General features: G+C 44.2%; 1 protein-coding gene across 2 annotated transcripts in view; it reads right to left on the bottom strand.

Moving 5' to 3' along the window:
- Positions 1-3,892: 3,892 nt before the first annotated feature.
- nos1apa (nitric oxide synthase 1 (neuronal) adaptor protein a) overlaps positions 3,893-20,235 on the bottom strand; it is a 103,257-nt gene continuing 86,914 nt past the window's right edge. For both annotated transcript variants that reach the window (XM_069520997.1, XM_069521006.1), the window contains exons 8-10: positions 15,829-15,990; positions 6,952-7,117; positions 3,893-6,028 (exon numbers count right to left, since the gene is read on the bottom strand). In XM_069520997.1, coding sequence (XP_069377098.1) covers positions 5,448-6,028; positions 6,952-7,117; positions 15,829-15,990 — 909 coding nt within the window. In that variant the 3' untranslated portion in view covers positions 3,893-5,447. The remainder of the gene's footprint in view (positions 6,029-6,951; positions 7,118-15,828; positions 15,991-20,235) is intronic.

The raw sequence follows: 20,235 nt of genomic DNA, 5'->3' as shown, positions 1-20,235 counted from the left end.
CAGCGGGAGCTCTTCTCTTTGAGGCTGATGCCGACTTTCACCTCTGTTTTAAATTCAGCGTGCGAGCGTGTTACATTTTTCAACTTTCTTTCTTTTGTCAGTCAGCGTGTGAAGAAGCACGAAGGAAGCTACAGAGTAAAAGGGAAGAACCGGGCGGCCGATGTGGCCGAGGCCCGGCTCTCCACTGTGCTGCGATTCAGGATCACTTCAGGAGCGCCACATGTTCCGGATTATGGACCAAGCTGCTGCTCAGAGCGGCGACATCAGAGCAGACCGTCACCACATCCAGATGTGGCTGCACAGCAGAGATCTGGTAAGAACATGAACGCGGCTTTGCTCGAGTCCCCGCTGCCTCCAAATGTCTGCGCTTGTTTGTGTGAGTGGCGAGGAAAGTGGAAGAAAAACGTCACAAACACAACGAGGCGCTCTCTCACCTCGCTGTCTCGTCGAGTTAGCCTGTTCACCCGGGTGTCAAGTTTCAGGGTCACGGCTGATGGGAACCACAGCTGACTGAAACTTGGGCCTGTGGAAAAGTCATTTCACCCAGCAGGGAAAGTCGATTGTATCCAATCCCATTGAAGACAAAAGCCAGATGTTAGCTGGTGATAAGTGTTTTGTTTTTTTTGACCAGTGGAGTACGAGCGTCAATTAGAAGGATAACGCACAACTAACGCACAGATGACCACAAAACATGGGGAAGGATGCGGCTTGAGACAGAGAGGGACCCATTACATTTTAGATCAGGGCTGGATACAGCTTTTTTTTACCATTTTTGTTGATTTCTCCAAGAATAACTCATTGATATTGATGCAAGAAATGTTGGATTTGGTGCAGCTTGACTGTATTTAAGTGTCTGTTGGGCCTTGGCGGAGATATGCACTGTGTAAGAGTCCAAGGTGACGCCTTCAAAGTGCTGCAGAGATTCACAATGATACAAACCAGAGAAGATAATCTCGGGTGTTAAAAGCAGATAAGTTTGTAATCTTCTTGGTGTGAATCCTGGTGGAGACCTGTTTGGTCGTTGAGGTGGAGGTCAGGAGGAGGGTTCATTGCTCGGCTTTTAAAGTCTTTTATTCCCTCTGCCCTTCTGGTGCAGATGTGGTCATTAATTTCAGCGCCGTGACGGTTTGTTGTGAGTGTTTGTTTATACGTGACCCGTTAACGCCACACGTCTGTCTGCAGCACCTCGTATTAACAACACAACCTCAGCCGACTCCTCGCGGGGCACAGGGCAAACTGCTTTAATAAGCAGCAGCTCTTTGTGTGTGTGTGTGTGTGTTGCTAAACAAAGACCCTGAACGTAATAAAAGAATGATTATATTCAGGTTTTGCAGCCTCGTCCTGAAGGAAAGCAATTTTATTTTAACTGTATTGCTTCCAACAGTTGGAATGAAATATAAACTTGCACCTGACTGTGAGGATCTCTTACATGTAACCTAAGCTCACCTTGGATGTATAACGCAGTTCTTCTTTAAACTACAGTGACTAAAGTATTTGGACACAAGAACAAAAGGGAGATAAGGCCCGGACTGACCTCAGAATCTTCTCTGCCACTCTACCTTTGTTGTAGCCAGATTTACTTTATACTTCATTCTGGTCGTCGGCAATAAACACAATCAGTCTGATTCAGGTAATTTAATCAACCAGTCGAGGCACTTTCCACAATTTGGCCCTGAAATGCGTGGTGGCTTCACCTGGACGTTTGGAAAAATGACATTTCTATATTATCTCAAATTTAGGGGTTCTACACTGTCACTGGTTACCTCACATGGACGTGAACAGTTCGGAGAGAGCAAACCTACGCCAAGTCATAACCTCTTCCAACCTTTATGGTTAAATCGGTGCAGTAGTAATCCTGCTGGCACACAAAGGACTTTCTTTAAGATCCATAAATTATTCACTGGCATATTCATGAAAATGTCTTCGGTTCTTCTCCTTAAAGACTCAAGAGTTCACGTCGAAGCCAAACAGCAGAAATCATTCAGAGAATGTAAGAGTGTGTGAAGTCTGATCCTGGTATAACTGTGTCTAACTGTCTCCCTGCGAGCGACAGGCCGAGCCTGTAAATACTCGGATCGATCCGCGCCGCTCCCTTGCTCCCAGTCTCAGCCATTAACCTCCCTTTCAAACTATATGTGCCTCTGACAGGAAATTGATACGAGTGGAATACCGCTCCGCTTGTTGGGACGTGGCCCTCAGGTGTCAACGAGCCTCACCAAGCAATTCATTGATAATGACGGGAGGGAGGAAACCAGAGTGAGAGAGAGACAAACTGAGACGGAGACAAAGGTTTAAGATCAAACTAGACAATTAAGTTCATTCAGAGCAGGAGAATGAATTGTCTAGAAGGTATAATATCATCCCTTCGACAGAAGCTGCGAGGTTGTTCTGAAAAATGAATCTGTGGAAATACCTTTGAGCTGACACATTTTTTCGACAGGTAGAGCAAACATTAAAAATGTAATATATCTCTTATCGACTTATCGCTGTGATATTTGATCCATTTCTCCTGCAGTGTTTTCGCTGCTTCAAGTGAGATGACAACTCAAGATGAATGGCTGCGACTTCCTGGACTTATCACATTTGAAGGTTTAGGTCGCAAGAGGGAGGAAGTTAAGTCGCTAAAAATACAATAACTAACATTCTCGCTGTCATAATGCCTGTTCTCCTCACACGCCCTGGTCCCCGGGCTCGCAGGTAACCTCACTCTGCTGGTTACTGAAGCTGAAGTTCTTTCTTACAATCCGTTCTTTGAGCAAATATAATTATTGAATCAGGGTCGTCTCTTTTTTTAAATTATTGCAATATGAGAGTGGAGACGTGCTAAACTGATGATTTCTTTTTTCTGCCGACTTCAAGGGCAGTTTCATTATATTCTGAATCATCACATTATCTGACATTGATTGCATCCAGCGACTGAAACAGGAATTAGATATGGTATTTGTTAAAATCTTACGGCCCCAGTCCCAGAGAGGAAACAACTTTTAGCGATGAACTTGTGTTTTAACCTCACGGTGGGCTGTTGCTAAAAACACACTTCTGCGTGTTCATGTCATCAGAGGAGGAGAAACATGAGAAAGGAGACGAGGAGAGACAAGAAGACGCGGAGGACAAGGTGTCAGAGAGGACGGCCTTCAGTCTGCTTCCTGTCGGCTCGCTCAAACACTTTAAACACTTTCAAAGTAATGAAAGGGTGATGTCGTGATTTGTGAAGTTCTGAACCATGAACCTTGACATTCGTGTTGTCGGCTCAGATTATGCAACTTAATCTTCGTTGAGACGGAGATTATGAAACATCATGTGTCTCTTTCTAACCGACCCTGCTCATTAATTGTAATCACACGTCCCTGTCGGCGGTGATCTCCGTCTGTTTGGGTCAGTTTTCATGAGGCACATTTCAAATCAGGTCAGACTCTCCCCAGGGCTCCTTTTCAGACTGGGACTCCTGTTTTGAAAATGGATTTTCTCACGTAGGGTTCATGCAGGTTGACTAAAAGGTCTATTTTGTATCAGACCCATGTTGATGTCTGTCTCTTGTCTGATTGGTATTGAGAAACACACACACACACACACACACACACACACACACACACACACGTGAGACAAAACAAACTTTCAGAGAAGTAAAATCTCGGAGAGAATCTCTGATATGGTTTTGATACAAACAGCTTCGGAAGGTCAGCGGCTGACTGGGAGTTCGTTCTCTGGACTCTCACTAGATTAGTTAGATCCTATCAGGATAAAGCTCTCAGTAAAAGATAGTGAGAATTGGCCCGATTCCCTTTTAAAATCTCTGCAGCATCTACTTCAGCCAAATACTGGAGTGTTTGCACTGATTTGACCCGAGTGCAGCTCTGATACATGGAGACAGAAAACTCTGTGGCTTTCCCGGTGAAACAAAATGAACACTTTAATACTGCATTTTGCCTGGAGGCCATACACAGAGCCGGGCTTTAACCAAACAAGACCACTCTTGGCCGTCATGAGCCGCTGTTCTGGCAAGAGGGGAGGGTTTTTGTTGAGGGGATGAATAAAGGAAACAAACAGCTTTCCTCGAGGTCCAACTAATCCCGGCTTTGCATAAATTAAAAGGCGAGGAAATGCGCGGACAAGTGAAAAGAGTGCAAACATGCTCCGACTAACAAGTCAACAAATTGTGAGGAGACAAAAGGAGGGTTGCCGGCAGAAGTCAAGGACGGAGCGGTTCGACATTTCAGTGGGATGACGTAGAAAACAAAGCTTTTACAGTAGAGATACAGATTTTGTCTAAAAATAGTCTTTGATTTGTTATGAACAGAGCGAGAGAAGACGTTCCCTGTCCAAACGTGGAGACTGGAGCAAAGTTCATCTCCAGTTCATCTCTTCCAGAGTCGCTTTTCAGAGCTCACGAGTCCAAACCCTGTCGTCTTGTTCCCGCCGGCGTGACGGACAGCTGCGCTCCCACGCCCGACAAACCGAAAACACGCCCCTGAACTAACCTAAGGTTGATATAGTGTATGTACAGTTTTAATTAAACCAGAAGGAGCTGGTTCATGTTGTGTCCTGAAGTCGAATTGATGAAGACGAGCAACAAACTAGATCATCTCAATCTGTTGCAGGGGAGAACGACTCCTCAGATTTCAGGTCAACTCCCTGATATTGGTAATAGAGCTCCTGAATCCCAATTAGAAATTCGGTAACATGGAGCTGGTGGTAGTGTGTGTGTGTGTGTGTGTGTGTGTGTGTGTGTGTGTGTGTGTGTGTGTGTGTGTGTGTGTGTGTGTGTGATAGAAGAGGTAAATGAGAAATAAAGAAAAGAAAGGAAAGACGGAGGATTTACAGAATCAGAGTGGATGCATGGTTGTGCATATAGATTAGAGATTAGATTCACACAGTTTGTCTCTGGAGACTCGTTCTACAGATGTGACCCAGAGGTGAGTTAAACTGAGTTCAGATTGAACATGAAGCGAATCATTATCTAAGTTTATTTACACAAATCTGCCTGAAAATAAACCTGATGTGTTCGAGCTAACGGCAAAAATCTAGTTATATTTAGTTTGAGTTTGATTTGTGGGTTAGTTTGTTGTTTATGAATGTAGATAAAATGTGTAACATGTATGTTTATACATCAGTGTATTCTGCTGCTCATTACTGACCAGGGTGTTGATCTTTAATCAGGGCTGAACACCATCACACTCATGAATTTCAGTAAAATTCACTTAAATTCTGATGTCCCCATTTCTAAAAAATGTGTAAATAAATAAAATTAAATAATATAAATAAAAAGGAATCAGAGGTGAACTGTTTGTGTATTCTGATATGTTGGTTTAAGCCTTTTATGAGTTATTGTGCGTGTGTGACGACAGTTAATCTGCTACATGCTTTTCCTACGATTGTAGTTGTGACGTGAGTGAAGAAAACAGTTCAAGGTGTTTTGTGTTCAACCTCGATTCTTCAGCGGAGGAGAGTTAAACTGCTATTTCATCTCCCAGACAGTCGGGAGTCGCCTGTCTGTTGAGAACATTGAGCAGCCTCAGCGTCTCCTCGTCCGTCCCCCAGCCAAAGATCTCCATCTCCTCCTCCTCGTCCTCCTCCTCCTCCCCCTCGTCCTCATTGTCGTCGCTGTCGTCCGTGTTTGACTCGTATTCTGAGGCGATGCCTGACTCGCGAAACCTGGCAAAGTCCAGGCAGCCCAGAGATTTGACGTCGGCGGACAGCGACTCTGCCGTGCCCTCCGACCCCTCTGGGCTTTTGATCTCTAGGCTGCTTGGCTTGAGCGGCGGGGGAGGCGAGGGAAGTCGAGGAGGAGGCGGCCCCGGGGGTCCTGGGAGGAAACGGAAACACTCCAGTTTGAGAAGACACTGGTCCCTACCTATGGGGCCTCCGAGAGTCCCGTTGGAAGATGAGAAGGCCTTGCTCGTCCCGTCACCGCTGCTCAGCGCAGGCAGGTTGATGGCCGACAGATTGGGTTTAGGAGTTGTGGGGTCGCAGATCACCGGAGGTATCGTCGACCGGAAGGTGATCTCCAACAAACTGTCCTGCGAGCCCACTGGAGAGAGAAGAGACGAGGCATAAAAGATGAAGAAGAAGAAGGTGACAAGTGATGAAGGAGCGGATCAGACAGATCAAATATTTATATCACATTCACAAGTTCCACTCTCCACTTAATTTAAATTCCTCCGCCATCACTCACAGCAGAATAATATATGTGATACAGATATCTGGCAATTGCGATGAAAAGGAAATCAATCACTCTGTTACGAATAAATCATTTTTCTATAGAAAATTTTTTCAAAGCATTTCATCATCATCAGGACGGCACAGCCAGACATGGTTTGCATCCGTCTTCATGGACACAGGGGAAAGACCTGGCCCTGAAAAAACTGACAGATGCATAAAAAGAACAGTTCATCTTTTCTGTCTCAAACACTTCGGTAAAAACGGAAATGTGGCTGAGACGCAGCAGCTCAGTTTGGAATCACAGTTGTTAATAGTGTTTTTTTAAAAAATCACTGACAACGTCTGTCGATAAAGTTATGGAAACTGGTCGAACCGGAATAAAACAAAATCAGCTTCTTCTCTGCTGCGTATCTGACATTTAAAATCTGGGAAAAACGCGCACGCTAACAAAACGCAAACTAGCCAATCAGGGTAGTTTCCAACCACATGCTGTGTTAATGCAACACAGCGAGACGAGTGGCTCGTTTAACTCAGCGAGATGTGTTTAATATTATATCTTATTAACTCTGCTGTGAGGTTCTAACTCATCAATAACTTATTCTAATTATGTAAAAAAAATTCAATACATTAAATGGACAGGAAGTGCCTCGTTCCATGTGCGCCTGCTTCCCTGCAGCTTCACACTCTGTAGATGCTTGTGCGTGTACTCTAACATGTCAACGCGTGTGCATTTCTTCATGTATGAACTCAGAATGTGAGTGTGAGAGTCCCGTGTTTATAAAATCCACTCACTTGAGTTTGGTCCAGACATCTTTGTCTCCAGCTCCTGGATCTGTTTAACCAGCAGGGAGATGTGCTGCAGCAGGTCCTTGTTCTGCAGCAGCAGCTGATGGACTCGAGCCTGAGCCTCCAGTCGAGCTGTGGCCTCTGCACTCAGCTGGTCCTTCAGGAGGTGGACCTGCACAGGAGGAGAAGGAGGAGGAGGAGGTGGAGGTGGAAAAATATACGGGAGGAAAACGTTACACACACATTTAACTGCTTGTTAAGTCAATGCTAACACTCCCCTTCTAAAACCCACAGATACAACACACCGAAGGTCAAACTGCGTTGATCTTTAAAACATGATTTGCTTGTGAGAGAAATCAGACCTGAGCTGTTTGCTTTGAATATTTGAATTAAGATTTAAAGGAAATAATACAGAACAGTAGGCGACTCACAGTCCTGCAGGTTTTTAAACTGCGTCAGTGACCCGTGTTCCTACTGAATGAACTCAATGCATACGCTGATATTTTGGAGTCAAAACTGATGTTGTTTTTTTATATTTTAAATAAAAGCAAAGGTTAAGTTTACATATTCAGTGTGTGTTGTTTTTTTGTTTTTTTAATCAGGATCCATGAATTATTCCCTGGGAAATCTGTGAAAAGGTAAAATGTAAATTACTTAAAGAAACCAAAATGTCGTTGTTTATTCTTCCCTGACTCCACCACATTAATACATCCAGCAATTTTACCATAATCCTGCCAACAAATAAACCAAGCAACAAACAAGTGGACAGAGATGAAACCTCAACCTCCTCGGTAACTTCAACACAACAGCTGTTGACGAGTAAAGACAAAAGGTTTTGTGTTGAGCTCGCAGTGTTTCTTCTAGATTGGTACGAACAGCTGGCTATGCTAACGTGGCTTTCAGCAGACGTGAAGGAAAACCTTTGGCCTTGTGCTACAACAATGTGCTAAAAGTGCTACTGCATGAAACACCACGAGTTTAATGAACGTTGTTATTATCTAGATTTTCACCTCGTCTCTGAACTGATGAGGAGATGAGAGGCGTCAGGACGAGGCTGAGTCAGCTCAGCAGGTGGCAGTGATGGATCAGTCACACTGTATTTTCACCGCGCGATAATTAATCAAAGAAGGAAAAAAAAAAAAAAAATCCCCGGGATCCCCTCTGAGAGTTTTTCCAGTTGGAGGCGAATAAATCAATCAGTGACACTCGGGTGGAGATTTAAAGGAAAGAAAAACTTTGGAAACAAACAGAGCAGCGCTGCTTGTTCTTGATAATTAACATCTGGACGAGTGGATTCAAGTCAGACGCTGACAAACAGCTGACTGAACAAAATCAGACACCTCAGCTGAAAAACAAACGTTGATGCAAACTCAAAGGAACGGTCGTGTCGCTCTGTTCTCTGGGAAATCGTGAGATGAAATTTTCAATATCTTTAGACATTTAGAGACAGAATAGAATCATTACCTCCACAAACCAGTTTTTTCTATAAGATCACCACGAAATCTTTTCTACTCTTGACTCCTCCTGGTTTAAAATCACACTAACATCTGGCTTTTGTCTGCAATGGGACGGGATACAATCAGCATTCACTCTGCAGTAGAAACAAATTTCTATCATCTCTGATTGGCACAGATGGAAACGTGACAACCGGGTGAACACGCTAATTTACCCAAACAAGGTTGTTCGGCAAACTCCTCCTCTGGCAAAGGGAAAGGAGTCAATCGCCTTACCTGCTATGTGAGGCGTAAAAGACGTTTCAAGTGAAATTCCCTACAGGCAGCTTTGACGTATCAAGTTCAAGAGGCCACAACATGTTTTGCAAAACCACCGTGCCGTTGACCTTTGACCACAAACATCTTATCAGTTCATTTTCAAATGCAACCGAGTGTTTGTGGCTGATTTAAGATGATTTGTGATGAACGTTCTTGAACCAACGCGTTCACAAGGCAAAAAAAATGGTTTCACAACGACCTTGACCTTTGGCCTCTACCAGCACTAAAAAATAATTATCACGATTGATTTCGACTCATTTCAACTTATTTTTCAGATTTTTGATCCGTCTCCATTGTCGACACACAGAAACACTGGAGTTACAGAGAAAACATCAGCGATAGATGTTGTGTCTTTGTAATTACTTTTGCTTTTATAACCTCCGGTTACACTTTTATTGCCGGACGCGCTCGGCTCCAGCTGCAGCTCTGATCCTCATGTAACCTTAATGCCGCAGCCGGCTGTGGTCCGCAAGATTAAAGCACAAACTCCATCTTAATTTAAGACAGAGAGAATAAAACTTGTATGACACTAAATCTTTTATATAAAGGGGGAGGAGAGGGAGAAAGAGACGCCGTACATACATATTAAAATACACACATGCACAGACACTGACACACACATATGCGCAGCGTTAGTGGCAGCAGTGACTCCCCATTTTTACTTCAAAGCACTTCTCCAAATTAAATATTAGTGGCACCCCTCCCACCCTATTTAGCCTCCCCCCATCCTTCGGCTCGTAATGGCTTTCAGCGATTTCAAAAGGAGGAATTCTTGAGTTTTGCGCTGTCGCCTCACAGCATGAAGGTTCGATCAGGGTCTTTCCGTGTGTCGATTCAGTTCAGTCCTCGTATCCGGTTCAGTGCCGGGTGATCCGATCACAAGTGGACGCCCAAATGTGTCCTGAGATCAGATCGCTCCACACTGGGAGGTGGTGACGCACACACGTCGCCTACTCAGCTGACGTCTTCTCAGTTTCCTTACTTTGGTTTGTTTGTGGCCACGTTATCAAAACTGTTCCGCTACATAATGATTTATATTCTTTTAAATGGGTAAAATCTGATTCCATAGTAGAGGATTCGTTCACTCAGCCCCTCCTACCTCCGCTCTGACACACACACACACACACACACTGTAAACTCAGACTGTGTATTTGTCTATAGAGTGAGACACACTTGTTGTGTCAGCACACTACACAACTTGCTGTCTTGAAGGTTCATGCTACACGACTGACTGACTGAGTTTACTCGTAGCGATTGGCGACTGATGATTGAAAACGATTTCGCTTTGTCAGACGGGTCCAGAATTTGTTGGCGAGTAGAAAACCGTGCAGAATATCTTGCGGAGTGAAGCAGGCATTCGAGGTTCCCACTTATGATTGTATCCCTCAAGACGGATGTGAACACCAGGTGTGAACAGGGCCACAATCGCCCGAATGTTGTGACGTGAGCGTGAACCCGACCCCCCCCCCCCCCGTGATCCTTTTAGGATAAGCAGCAAAACTCTCATGACAGTTTGAGGGAGATTAACCTTGGAGTGTGACCAACGTGCAGCAGGAACCGAACAAAGGAGTGTGAAACCTGCTTTTATCCAGTGATTCCACAAACACTGAGATGTGAGAATAGTGTAGTGTCCCTCTCCGCTGTCAGTAAAGCTCTTTACATTCTGCTCTGTTCATATAAATAGTCTAATCAATAGGAGAGTGTGTCTGAACAGGTGCCCATAAAACCTGCAGGAGCGGCCCAGCGAGCGCAGCGGGGTCTGAATTACTGGGTCTGATGTGGAGGTACAAGTCATTCAAACTCAGAATGACTCCCTGGTTTCTCATTTCAGCTCGATGTGGTGTCACAGAACTCGTTACCGTGGAGGCTCCTGACGTCAGTGGTGAAACATAAACTGTGATTGGTCCTTGAACAATACACAGGACGCCTCAGCAGGAGGCTGTAGAAAGTCCTTTAGTATCAAATTTAGTCTGAAACTCATTAAAATGGTGAGGGTGCAACACCGGTCCAGGTGAATTTACAGCAGAATTTATGAATGTGCACGGTCTCAAACAAACCGATAAATAAACTGGAAGGTCGTTCAGAGGGTGCATGATGGATAAAGAGAAAACCAACTCCTGGATCTGCACGTTTATCCAGATCTGACAAACAGTTTATTACCTCATTGGCTGAGGTAATAAAAAAAGACAAAGAGTGAAATTATGACTTCAGACGGACTTCTCCTCTCGAGCTCTTGTTGGACACACAGAAGTGTTGTCTCTTTTACGATAGCTCTGAGATCACTGCCTCAACAAACAGTCGGCGTGTTAACGACTTTTCTAAAACACGACAGATGTGAAACTGGAAGAATACAAATATCTCAAGATGAACGTAGAAGACGTCGAAGAAGACGTCAATTTGGAAAGACGAGGAGATTCCAGAGGTTTTGGTGATAATTGCCGACCGTGGTGTGGATGTGCTGTAAACAAAAACACACCTCGACATTTTTCAGTTCCGACCCGGAAACTCTGTCATGTCTGAAAACGGCTTTAGCAGAACAGACGAACTGTGAATCTACAACACGAGGGGTCATTTTGGTTTAAAATCCATCCTCAACTGTACCCAGTGTAAACTCGTTTCACTTTGCTCATCCCTCTCCTCTGTTCTTCACTAAACTGCTTCTGCTTGAGACGTCTGGGTCTCCAGAACCTTCCTCCAGCAGCTCACTATCACAACTGTAATGAGGAGCCAGCGAAGCAAAGAAAACCAAGATGGGAGTGAGAACTCAAAGCCTCCCTCCAAAGGCCTCCACATCTCCTCCTCCTCCTCTTCTTCTTTCACATTCCACTCACCAGAAAGAGAAGTGCTGATGAAGACTGTCATCTACGTCTATTATCTGTGCACTTAACGACAAACAGAGGTGATTTCAGATTGTGTTGGGGCCAGGCTGCCTTTGCAGACCTCATTTGTAAAGAGTGACACCCTGATGATGGCTCTGCTGGTGTAATTTACTGCTGCCAGGACCCCGTCTTGATCTATGGACGAGTGGCGCTTCAACTCCAACATACGCTGCCCTGCTGACAACTCTAATAGTGCTTCGGACACTCCTCCGTGCTTTATGCCGAGGCCTTGGCGGCGAGTGTCACATTTGTCGTGACGCTGTCTCTCTGAGCTGAGCTGCACGGGCTGGTAGAAGGACACGGACTCATTTTACGCAAGAAAAAGCAGTGGACGAAGACGCAAAAGCAAAAAACAAGCTGAAAGAATGAAAACAACTTTCTTTTAAAAGTCAGATGTCTGGATATCTGATGAATAAACACAGTCTCGCTCTGAAGCAGCCACACAAGGTTAAATTGTGTTTTATTCAACCAACGAGCAGAACTGATATCTGAGGAAACAGAGTCTGGTCCCGCAGATAAAATAAAAACATTGGAAAGAGAAACCGATAAGACGAGAAATGACAAAGGCTAAATTATTACACCTGGATCTCTACTGTCTGGCTGAAGATCTTTGAGTTTATATCGTCTGGAAACTCACTTTTTTCGTCAAATGAATCAGACGTGGGATGAAGCTGTTTGTTAGTATTGATTTTTATTTTCTGTATCTGTGGGAGTCTGTCATCCTGAAGTGACTGTGCCTCAAAATTTAGATTCAATCTTCATTTCAGTGATTTTTCTGTCAGGGAGCAATTGAGATGCTTTGGCTTCACTTTGTGGGAGTCGTCATTTCGTCCATCTTTATAAATAAAACCTACAGTCTAAGGGTTTGTTCAACGCATCATCCCTCCGACGCCTTTAAGTAATTTACTGTATTATGTGCGTTAACACGTGTCATGATTTCTAACAGTGTGAAGGAGTCTGAGCTATAAACTGTGTGACCTGCCAGAAAACAGAAACGCATCTGCCTGTGAGATACTGTTGCCATGGCAATGATGTATTTCAATATCCTGGTTTTAATAAGGGATTAAGGTCAAACTGCCCGACTTATTACTGCCTCCATTATTTCTCCCATTTCTATGGTGATTGTTCATTTGTGTGTGGAAATGTGAAGCTGATGCTGTTTGTTAGAGCTCTCGTTTCTGCTCATCTTCTACGTGCGTGCACGCTGGTGATGCAACAGACCGGTAACCGTCCCTCCATACCACACGTTTTCAGACCTCAGTTACAATGTTATCAGGTGGTGCAGAATACAGGATGGATGGAGAATTGGATTAATCACGGTGAAACTAGAAAAGCTGCAAAAAAAAAAGAAAAGAAAGGGGATTGCAGCACAAAGAGATGAACGCACACAAGCGCAAAAATCCTTTTGTCGACCACAACTAGAGGAATTTAGAGAAATAATGTCCGTCTGTATTCCTAAAGTTTAAAGAGGGGAAATTAAAGATATCTAATTGAAAGTAGAAGTCAGAAAAAGACCCAATTAAAAGGTGCTCCACTTGTGTTGGTCCCTCGACAGTAAACCTGCGGCTGCCCAGCGGTTTTCCTCCCTCTCATCAGGGTCGTGAAATTGAAGGAGCTTCGAGTGACTGAAACAAGTCCTTTAAGCTCTAATTAGGCAACAGCAGCATCTCTCTGGCTTTTTATTCCTTCCTTTGTTCAAAACTGTTCCTCAGAACCAAACAGTGCCCGAGGACAATTTTTTATCTCCTCCTACAACCATTTCTCCACCCGGTTTCCTTCCATCTTCTTTACAGAGTAAAAACCATCTGTGAGTTTATTTGAAAATAACTGACGACTTCAAATATTTAGAATAAATAACAAGCAGAACATTTCCACTGTGTTAAAAACCTTGAGCAGCAACATCACAGTTTTCATTTTCCTGCCCGGCACCGTGAGAGTGTTGGTCTGAGAATGAGATGCGGTCAGGGGCGTTGTTAAAGCTTTTATATCTTGAGTCTAGAAAGAGCTTTTTAAGTTTTTAAGTATGAGTTTTTTTCTGACAGACCCTGATGAACATCAGGTGGTAAGTGTTCCTTTGTAACAGCTACAGGAAAGAAAACTCCGATCAGAGACAAAACGAGATCATCGATAAAGTAGAGTTACCACTTGAAGTTTCATTAAATTAAGACCTGTCTGTTCCTGACGTCAGTAATGACCAGAGAAGAGTTTCATGCAGAACGTTATGATGTCACAGTGAAGCTGACCTTTGACCTCTTGGATATAAAATGTCAGCAGGTCATTTGATCGAATTTAACATGGCTGCAAACGTTTGTTGGCACCACAGTGACCTTCGACCTGGATGGACTGTACATGTCCACTTCCTCCCACTATCAAGGAATGACGCTAAAATATCCTGAACACGAACGCTGCCATCTTGAAGTAGCGATCCGGGGTCAGATCCACGGCTGCACGGTTCCCTCGAGACACACGCACGACCTACCCTAGGTCAGTGTTTTGCCTTGTGAGGAATTCTAAGAGATTAAACCAGGAGTCAAAGTGAGAGTTTATCTTATATAAATGACACACTTTCCTCTCTGTACAGTGTGTGTGTGGGGGGTGAGGACAGCACGTTATGAGCTCCACAGCTCAGGGTTGGTTTCAGAGGATGTACTCTTCACACAGGATTATCATTAGTGCACTGCCTGCCCACGCCAGGTCCCTTTGATGTGCTTGTGTTTGAACAGCCTGCGACACTGGTTTGTCCTCGTTTACATCTCCGTTTTGGAGGAAGAGACTGAAGGAGCGACGATCAATTTTGCTGGTGCGGTGATAAGGAAACACTTACTGTCGTAATGTGTGCGGGACGGCGAGCGAGCGCCTGATGAAATGAGAGAAAACCGGGAATGTCCGAGCAGACGCGCAGGAACGAGAGAGGGAGAAATGATGTGTGGAAACAGAATGAGGGACAGGGGGAGGTTTGAGCTATAAAAACTGGTAAGTGAGGTTAGAGGACAACCACGTGCCACTCCATCGTGTTTCACTGCTGGTAGTCGAGACTGACGAGAACCAATCAGAGAGCTGATGCAGGCGACTCATGTTGTTCATCGAGACTCAAACGCAGAACCGGAGTTTTCAAACTAAAACAAAGCCGGCAGCGTTTCTGAAGTTCTCAGTTTTCGGCCACACAAAACCTCTGCAGCGGTGCGGAGGGCAGACGTAACCGTAGCAACAGGGATGCGTTTTGAAAACAAAAATGTAGTTGCGTGGATAAAGAGTGTAAAGGGTTAAATTTGTCATTCTGCCTTTTTCCGCAGCGTCTGCGGAGCGAGTTTCCTCCTGAAACAGAGTTGATGGACTCACTTGCCTGACTTCATTAAACATCTCCTCTTCCACTCATCCCTAAGTGAGCTGTGATTAGCGCGGGCCAGCTCGCTCATTTACCTCCATTAACTGGGACCTCTGCTCAGGTTCAGCTCCGAGCACAGTTTCACAGTTGCCTGGTGGGACCACGATCAGCTGCATCATCAGCAGCAGCGAAAACGACGTCGGTGTTTTTAAAGAATCAGATGATGGAGAAAATGTTTTGATGCATAAACGTCACGTCGATATAAAAGAAATTAAATATTCTTTTCCTTTTTTAAATTCAGGACGCATCAGACGCTCGTCGTTCAGAAACACAACGACAGCAGCTCAGATAACTAAAAGTCAAAGGTCAGACACAAACACCTCTCTAACTTTTTCGATAATCCCACAAACGGTAAAATCCTTCGTTCATGTGCCAAAGAACTTCAGGCTCTTTTTTTTATTTTTTTAATCGACACTCGCATCCTCGCCAGCGGACATTGACCTCTGGCTCCATCTGGGTATAATTAATGGCGTTCATGTCTGGGCACGCTCTCTGTGAGCACGGAGCCGTCAGCGGAAGATGTTTAACGTCGCTCGGGTCGAGACAGGGAAGCGGTTGGCGTTAACCACGACCCCCGGCTACACTGTTGAACTGTCTGAGATGCTTTTGGGTCAGGAGTGTGTGTGACACGCATGCTGACTCTGTGTGTGTGTGTGTGTGTGTAACAGTAACTTGGAATATTTCCCTAATTAATTACACTAATTAAAAGCTTTTAACATCTTCTTGAGAGAACTGATTTAGTTTCTTCAGGCCACAGGAGAAAATTAGCATCTGTCTCACTTTAGTGCAGAATCACAGAGGCTGTGTTTGTATGTGTTTGTGTGTGTTTGTGTGTGTTTGTGTGTACCTGTGCTACAGCCACTTGTGTCTGCTGCTGCTGCTGCTGGAGCTGCTGCTGGAGCAGTTGAATCTGGTGGTGGACCGACAGGGGCGCAGCTGGCGGCAGGGTGGCCGCTGCAGGGAGCAGCATCCTGGGGCTGGACACCAGCAGAGAGGCCTCCTCTGAAGCCTGGAACCAGGGACAGAGAGAGAGAGAGAGAGAGAGAGAGAGAGAGAGAGAGAGAGAGAGAATCAGGACATATTCTTGACAAAGAATGATGTGTTCATGTTTCTGATGAGTTCTGCAGTGAGAGAAGTGTCGCCCATTCTTATTCACAGTCCCAAACAGTTACAAGGATGAGGCAGAAAACACAGAGAAAACAAGAGAAATGGAATCACTGATGAATAACAAAAAAATAATCAGGACAAGCGATTGCATCAACAGAAAATGCCCCGGAGAACAAGCCGTCATCAAAACAAGAATCTGAATTTGAAATGCGGAGTTGTTGATTAGTTGCAGCAGCGTGGAACGAGCGGGGCTGAGAATGTAGATCAGCAGCACTGAAACAATAATGAGACTCAGTTCTCCGTCATCTAACGCCATCAAACATCCTAATTGTCTCGAGGCTCCGGTAACCGATGACACATTCTGTCCTCGACATTATTCTACTCGTCAAAATCATTGTTTTTGTTATTTGCTTCAACACCAGTCGAACCACCTTCCCTCTGGATAGAAAGTGTTGGTGCCCCTGAGGAAACTTCAAGTTATTATTCAAAATGAATATTTCAATATTAATGTGTTTCAAAACAATAATTGATAATCTGTCCTACAGGTGAAAATGGTTGGATTATGGTTGAGATGGACAAGATTACATCGTTGATGCAGTTGTACTTTTTTCCGATCTTCTGCGGTCATATCACAAAAACCAGCAAACCTTGTGGCCAGAACGAATCCCATGAAATGGATTTAAAAAAAACAAAAGATTTGCCTGAAGAGTTAATTAGTTTTTATTCCTCAAGTTTAATGTCGAAAAAAATACATTGTTTTGTTACTTCAATGTTTAATATGATTTGATATTGTTCAGTCGCTTTTTTAATATTGCAGCACTGAAGTTGGCAAGAACATGCTCCACTGGCGCTTCGTGCAAAAACACAAATCAACATTGATCGTACGATGCAAACTTTGCTGCTTCCTGCTGCCGTCTCCTCAACTTCAGACCCACAGGCCTGTTGGATATCAATCATTTTCACGGCTGCCAAATCTGCACGGACAGTTTTCTGACTGAATCCAAACTATAACGTCCCAACACTCGCAGGAGACTCGAGGTTCTTCAAAGTGACAGAGCAGTGACGCAGGCAGGGGGTCGGCAAACAAGTCGACACCTGATTAAATTGAACATGAGCACGAAGGCCTTAAGGAGTCGATGCCAAAGCGCTTCACCATCTGTCTTTCTTTAAACACCTTCTGGAGACACAGACAATGGGACACGCTCGACGTGTGACTGATGGCCTGTCTGCGCAGGATCTTTTAGGTTAATGAGAGGAAATGATCCAAGCTGACATGTTGGTTGGTGCCATCACATAATGAATGGTGAGGCAGAAGTCTGCAGGAACGTGGGTGGGCGACCTCGAAGCGGAGAACGTCATTACAGCTGGAAATGTGCAGCGGAACTGGATGAGATACAAGGGCGAAGATAAAGTTATTTAGATAAAGTCACAGAGTTTGGGTTTTCTCACAAACGGCTTTGATAACGCCAAATTCTGACAGAGGTGATATTCAGGTTTTTGGCTGAGTGAGCTGAATCCTCTTTCCGGAGGAGCATTTGTGAAGAAGCCTTAAGTTCAAATCAATTTTAAATCATATCAGTGCTTTGTTTGCTGACATGATGATAGCAATAACCACTAAATGAGGTTCGAACAAACTATATCAAGACTTCCTTTCTGTGGTTTTTTTTGCTTTGGAACGTTTCTGCCCCACGGTGATCACACATCCCATCATGCAGCTTTCACAGCTCTTTTCAGGAAGTAGCCAAAACACATGAAGATGCAGTGAAACAAAGATTTATCCTCCTGGGCCAAACAGAACTTTGTCCTGAAATCTGTCACCTTTTCTTGACCTGTTATTACAGTTTCACCGTTGAGCCGATTACTATAATTTGCAAAAAGCACAAACAGCTCCAGAGAAATCTTTTCAGCTGACGTCTGGAGCGAGTCCGGGGAAATGTTGGTTGATTGAGCCGAGAGTGGTTATGGCATGTGAGAAGAATGTCATAAAAGATGCTTAATAGGGCAAGAAAATATGGGTTTTGAGGGACTGTGGACGAAGGACAGAGACAAAGAGGCATTTGTCATCTATGTGTGTCGGTAAAAAAAATCCATTCATCAAAAATCTTAGGGGAGTCAACAGATTAATCAAAGCTTTAATGAGGGATTCATGAATAAATTAATGAACTCAAACAGGACAGATTAATTGCTGAATTAATGGATGGTACTGATCCACAATGACCAAGTTTCAACATCTAAGACAAGAAACTTCTGCACATTTAATTCTACAAAGTCACACAAGTCGACATCCCGACACAAACAAATTAGCTACTCCAACACATGTGGGTAGTGCATGAAGTGGTACTACATGATGGTAATCCTGAATTAAACGTTAATGTCTGCGTCATAGACTGCACATGATGGACATGATGACAGCTCCCCAACTGGCTGCAGTGTCTCCTCCATGTTAGCTAATGGGACATGGACCAAACTAAAAAGCGCATGTTATATGAACCTCAAAGATGGTTTCTGTCACACTGGTGTTTGTTGAAGTGTCCACGTTCCTGAAGAATTGGGTTTTAATTAGTTATGTGATAATATAAAAACAGGGTGAAGCGTCATGATTGATTCACGATTTGACAGGGTTAGGGGCCTCCACCCCCCCCCCGATCGCCACTGTTCAGACTCAAGATGGCCGCGTTTGTATCTGGGATATTTTGGCGTCGTCCATCTTTATAAAGAGTCGATGGTCTGCGTCATGAGTTTGGAAAGTTCTCAGTTTCTGTCCGTCCAGACTAGAACACAACCCTCCAACTAAAACTGGGTCAGCAGTCTGGAGGAGCGTGGACGTGAAGCGCAAACACGGCAAAAGTGATCAAATGTATCGTGAGTGGAAGTCGAAGTTCGTCAAATTAGCGTCTGAATATTCAAACGCTGAACCTCTCTGTACTGTGTTTACTGCACAGGATGAGAAACAACAACCCATTTCTGTCGACGGAATCCTAAACGTGTGTTTACCACAGTCAAAGCCAATTTCACCCGACAGTGGAGGAGAATACACAAACTGAGAGGAGGAGTTAAAGAGGCAGGAGAAAAAAACAGCGTGCTGCTGGAATTCCTCATGATAACAGCTCAGAGTCTGGCCGGCCTGAGGGAGACTGAGCTATTACCATCTAATTCCCACACATACACATGCTAATACAGGTTGTTAGCAGGCAGCTGGAGTCCGCCTTTATCTCTTAGCCTCTTGTTAGACTCCTTGAGCGAGGGAGAGAAAAAGAGAGGGTTAGAAAACGAGACAGAAAGGAAACTAGAGATGGATGGAAAGAGATTCAGGAAGTTTTTATTCCTCTTCCTCCAGCTGTGATTACACTAGTGTCTCTCTGTCTGTCAAACACTGTCCCCTCCCCCGCCCCAACACACACAGGCAATAAAACACTAAAAGGTTAGACAGTCTGGCTCTGTTCACCGCTAACAGCCTCAGCTACAGATTTACAACCTCATCCAGGGCTCTTGAGACAAATCCTGGGAGATCTCTCCACTGTGCCTGTAACATCACGTCACAGCATCAAATCAAATTACAGTCATTTCAAAGTTGTGGTTTTACACCGAGAGCGATTCTGGTAAAACATTGAGGCGGGAAACTCCGTTGACTGAATTTCCCTGTAACGATTTTTGAATTGTTAAAAAAAACGTTTATTTTATTTGAAATTGCAGCCAGATAACAGCGTCGGTCTTTTATTAAGCTGAGTCATGCAGCAGGTGCCACCACCGTAAGTTGAATTTTTATCAACAGGCTTTCTAAAGGATTTTCTATACCGTGCATGACCCTGTACTTTGTGAAGCACTTAACAGCCGCTTCAGAGAGATCTTCTTCTTCAGCAAAATCTGAAGAGCCGTGCCCTTTAAAACTCCAAATGTCTTGTGGATGCATTGCATTCTGGTGTCTCGGGGATATTATTCTCAGTAATTCAGACATCAGGTTATTGCCTCGCCGTCTCCTCTGCAAAGTGCCCCGATGTGATTTGTGGTTTTTGCTCCAAAGTTATTTGGTAGAAAAGAAAATGATCAAATCTGAGTTTCATTCCCGAGATGTGTTTTCTTAATGTTGTTGAGTGGAATTTTTATATCACTGAAATAATGTTAAGACTTAATTGCAGGACAAATTACG

The sequence above is a fragment of the Paralichthys olivaceus genome, chromosome 3 (genome assembly GCF_024713975.1).
Source record: "Paralichthys olivaceus isolate ysfri-2021 chromosome 3, ASM2471397v2, whole genome shotgun sequence".
Lineage (NCBI taxonomy): Eukaryota > Metazoa > Chordata > Actinopteri > Pleuronectiformes > Paralichthyidae > Paralichthys > Paralichthys olivaceus.
Note: the sequence above shows the minus strand (reverse complement) of the source record. Positions and strands in the feature narration are given on the sequence as shown.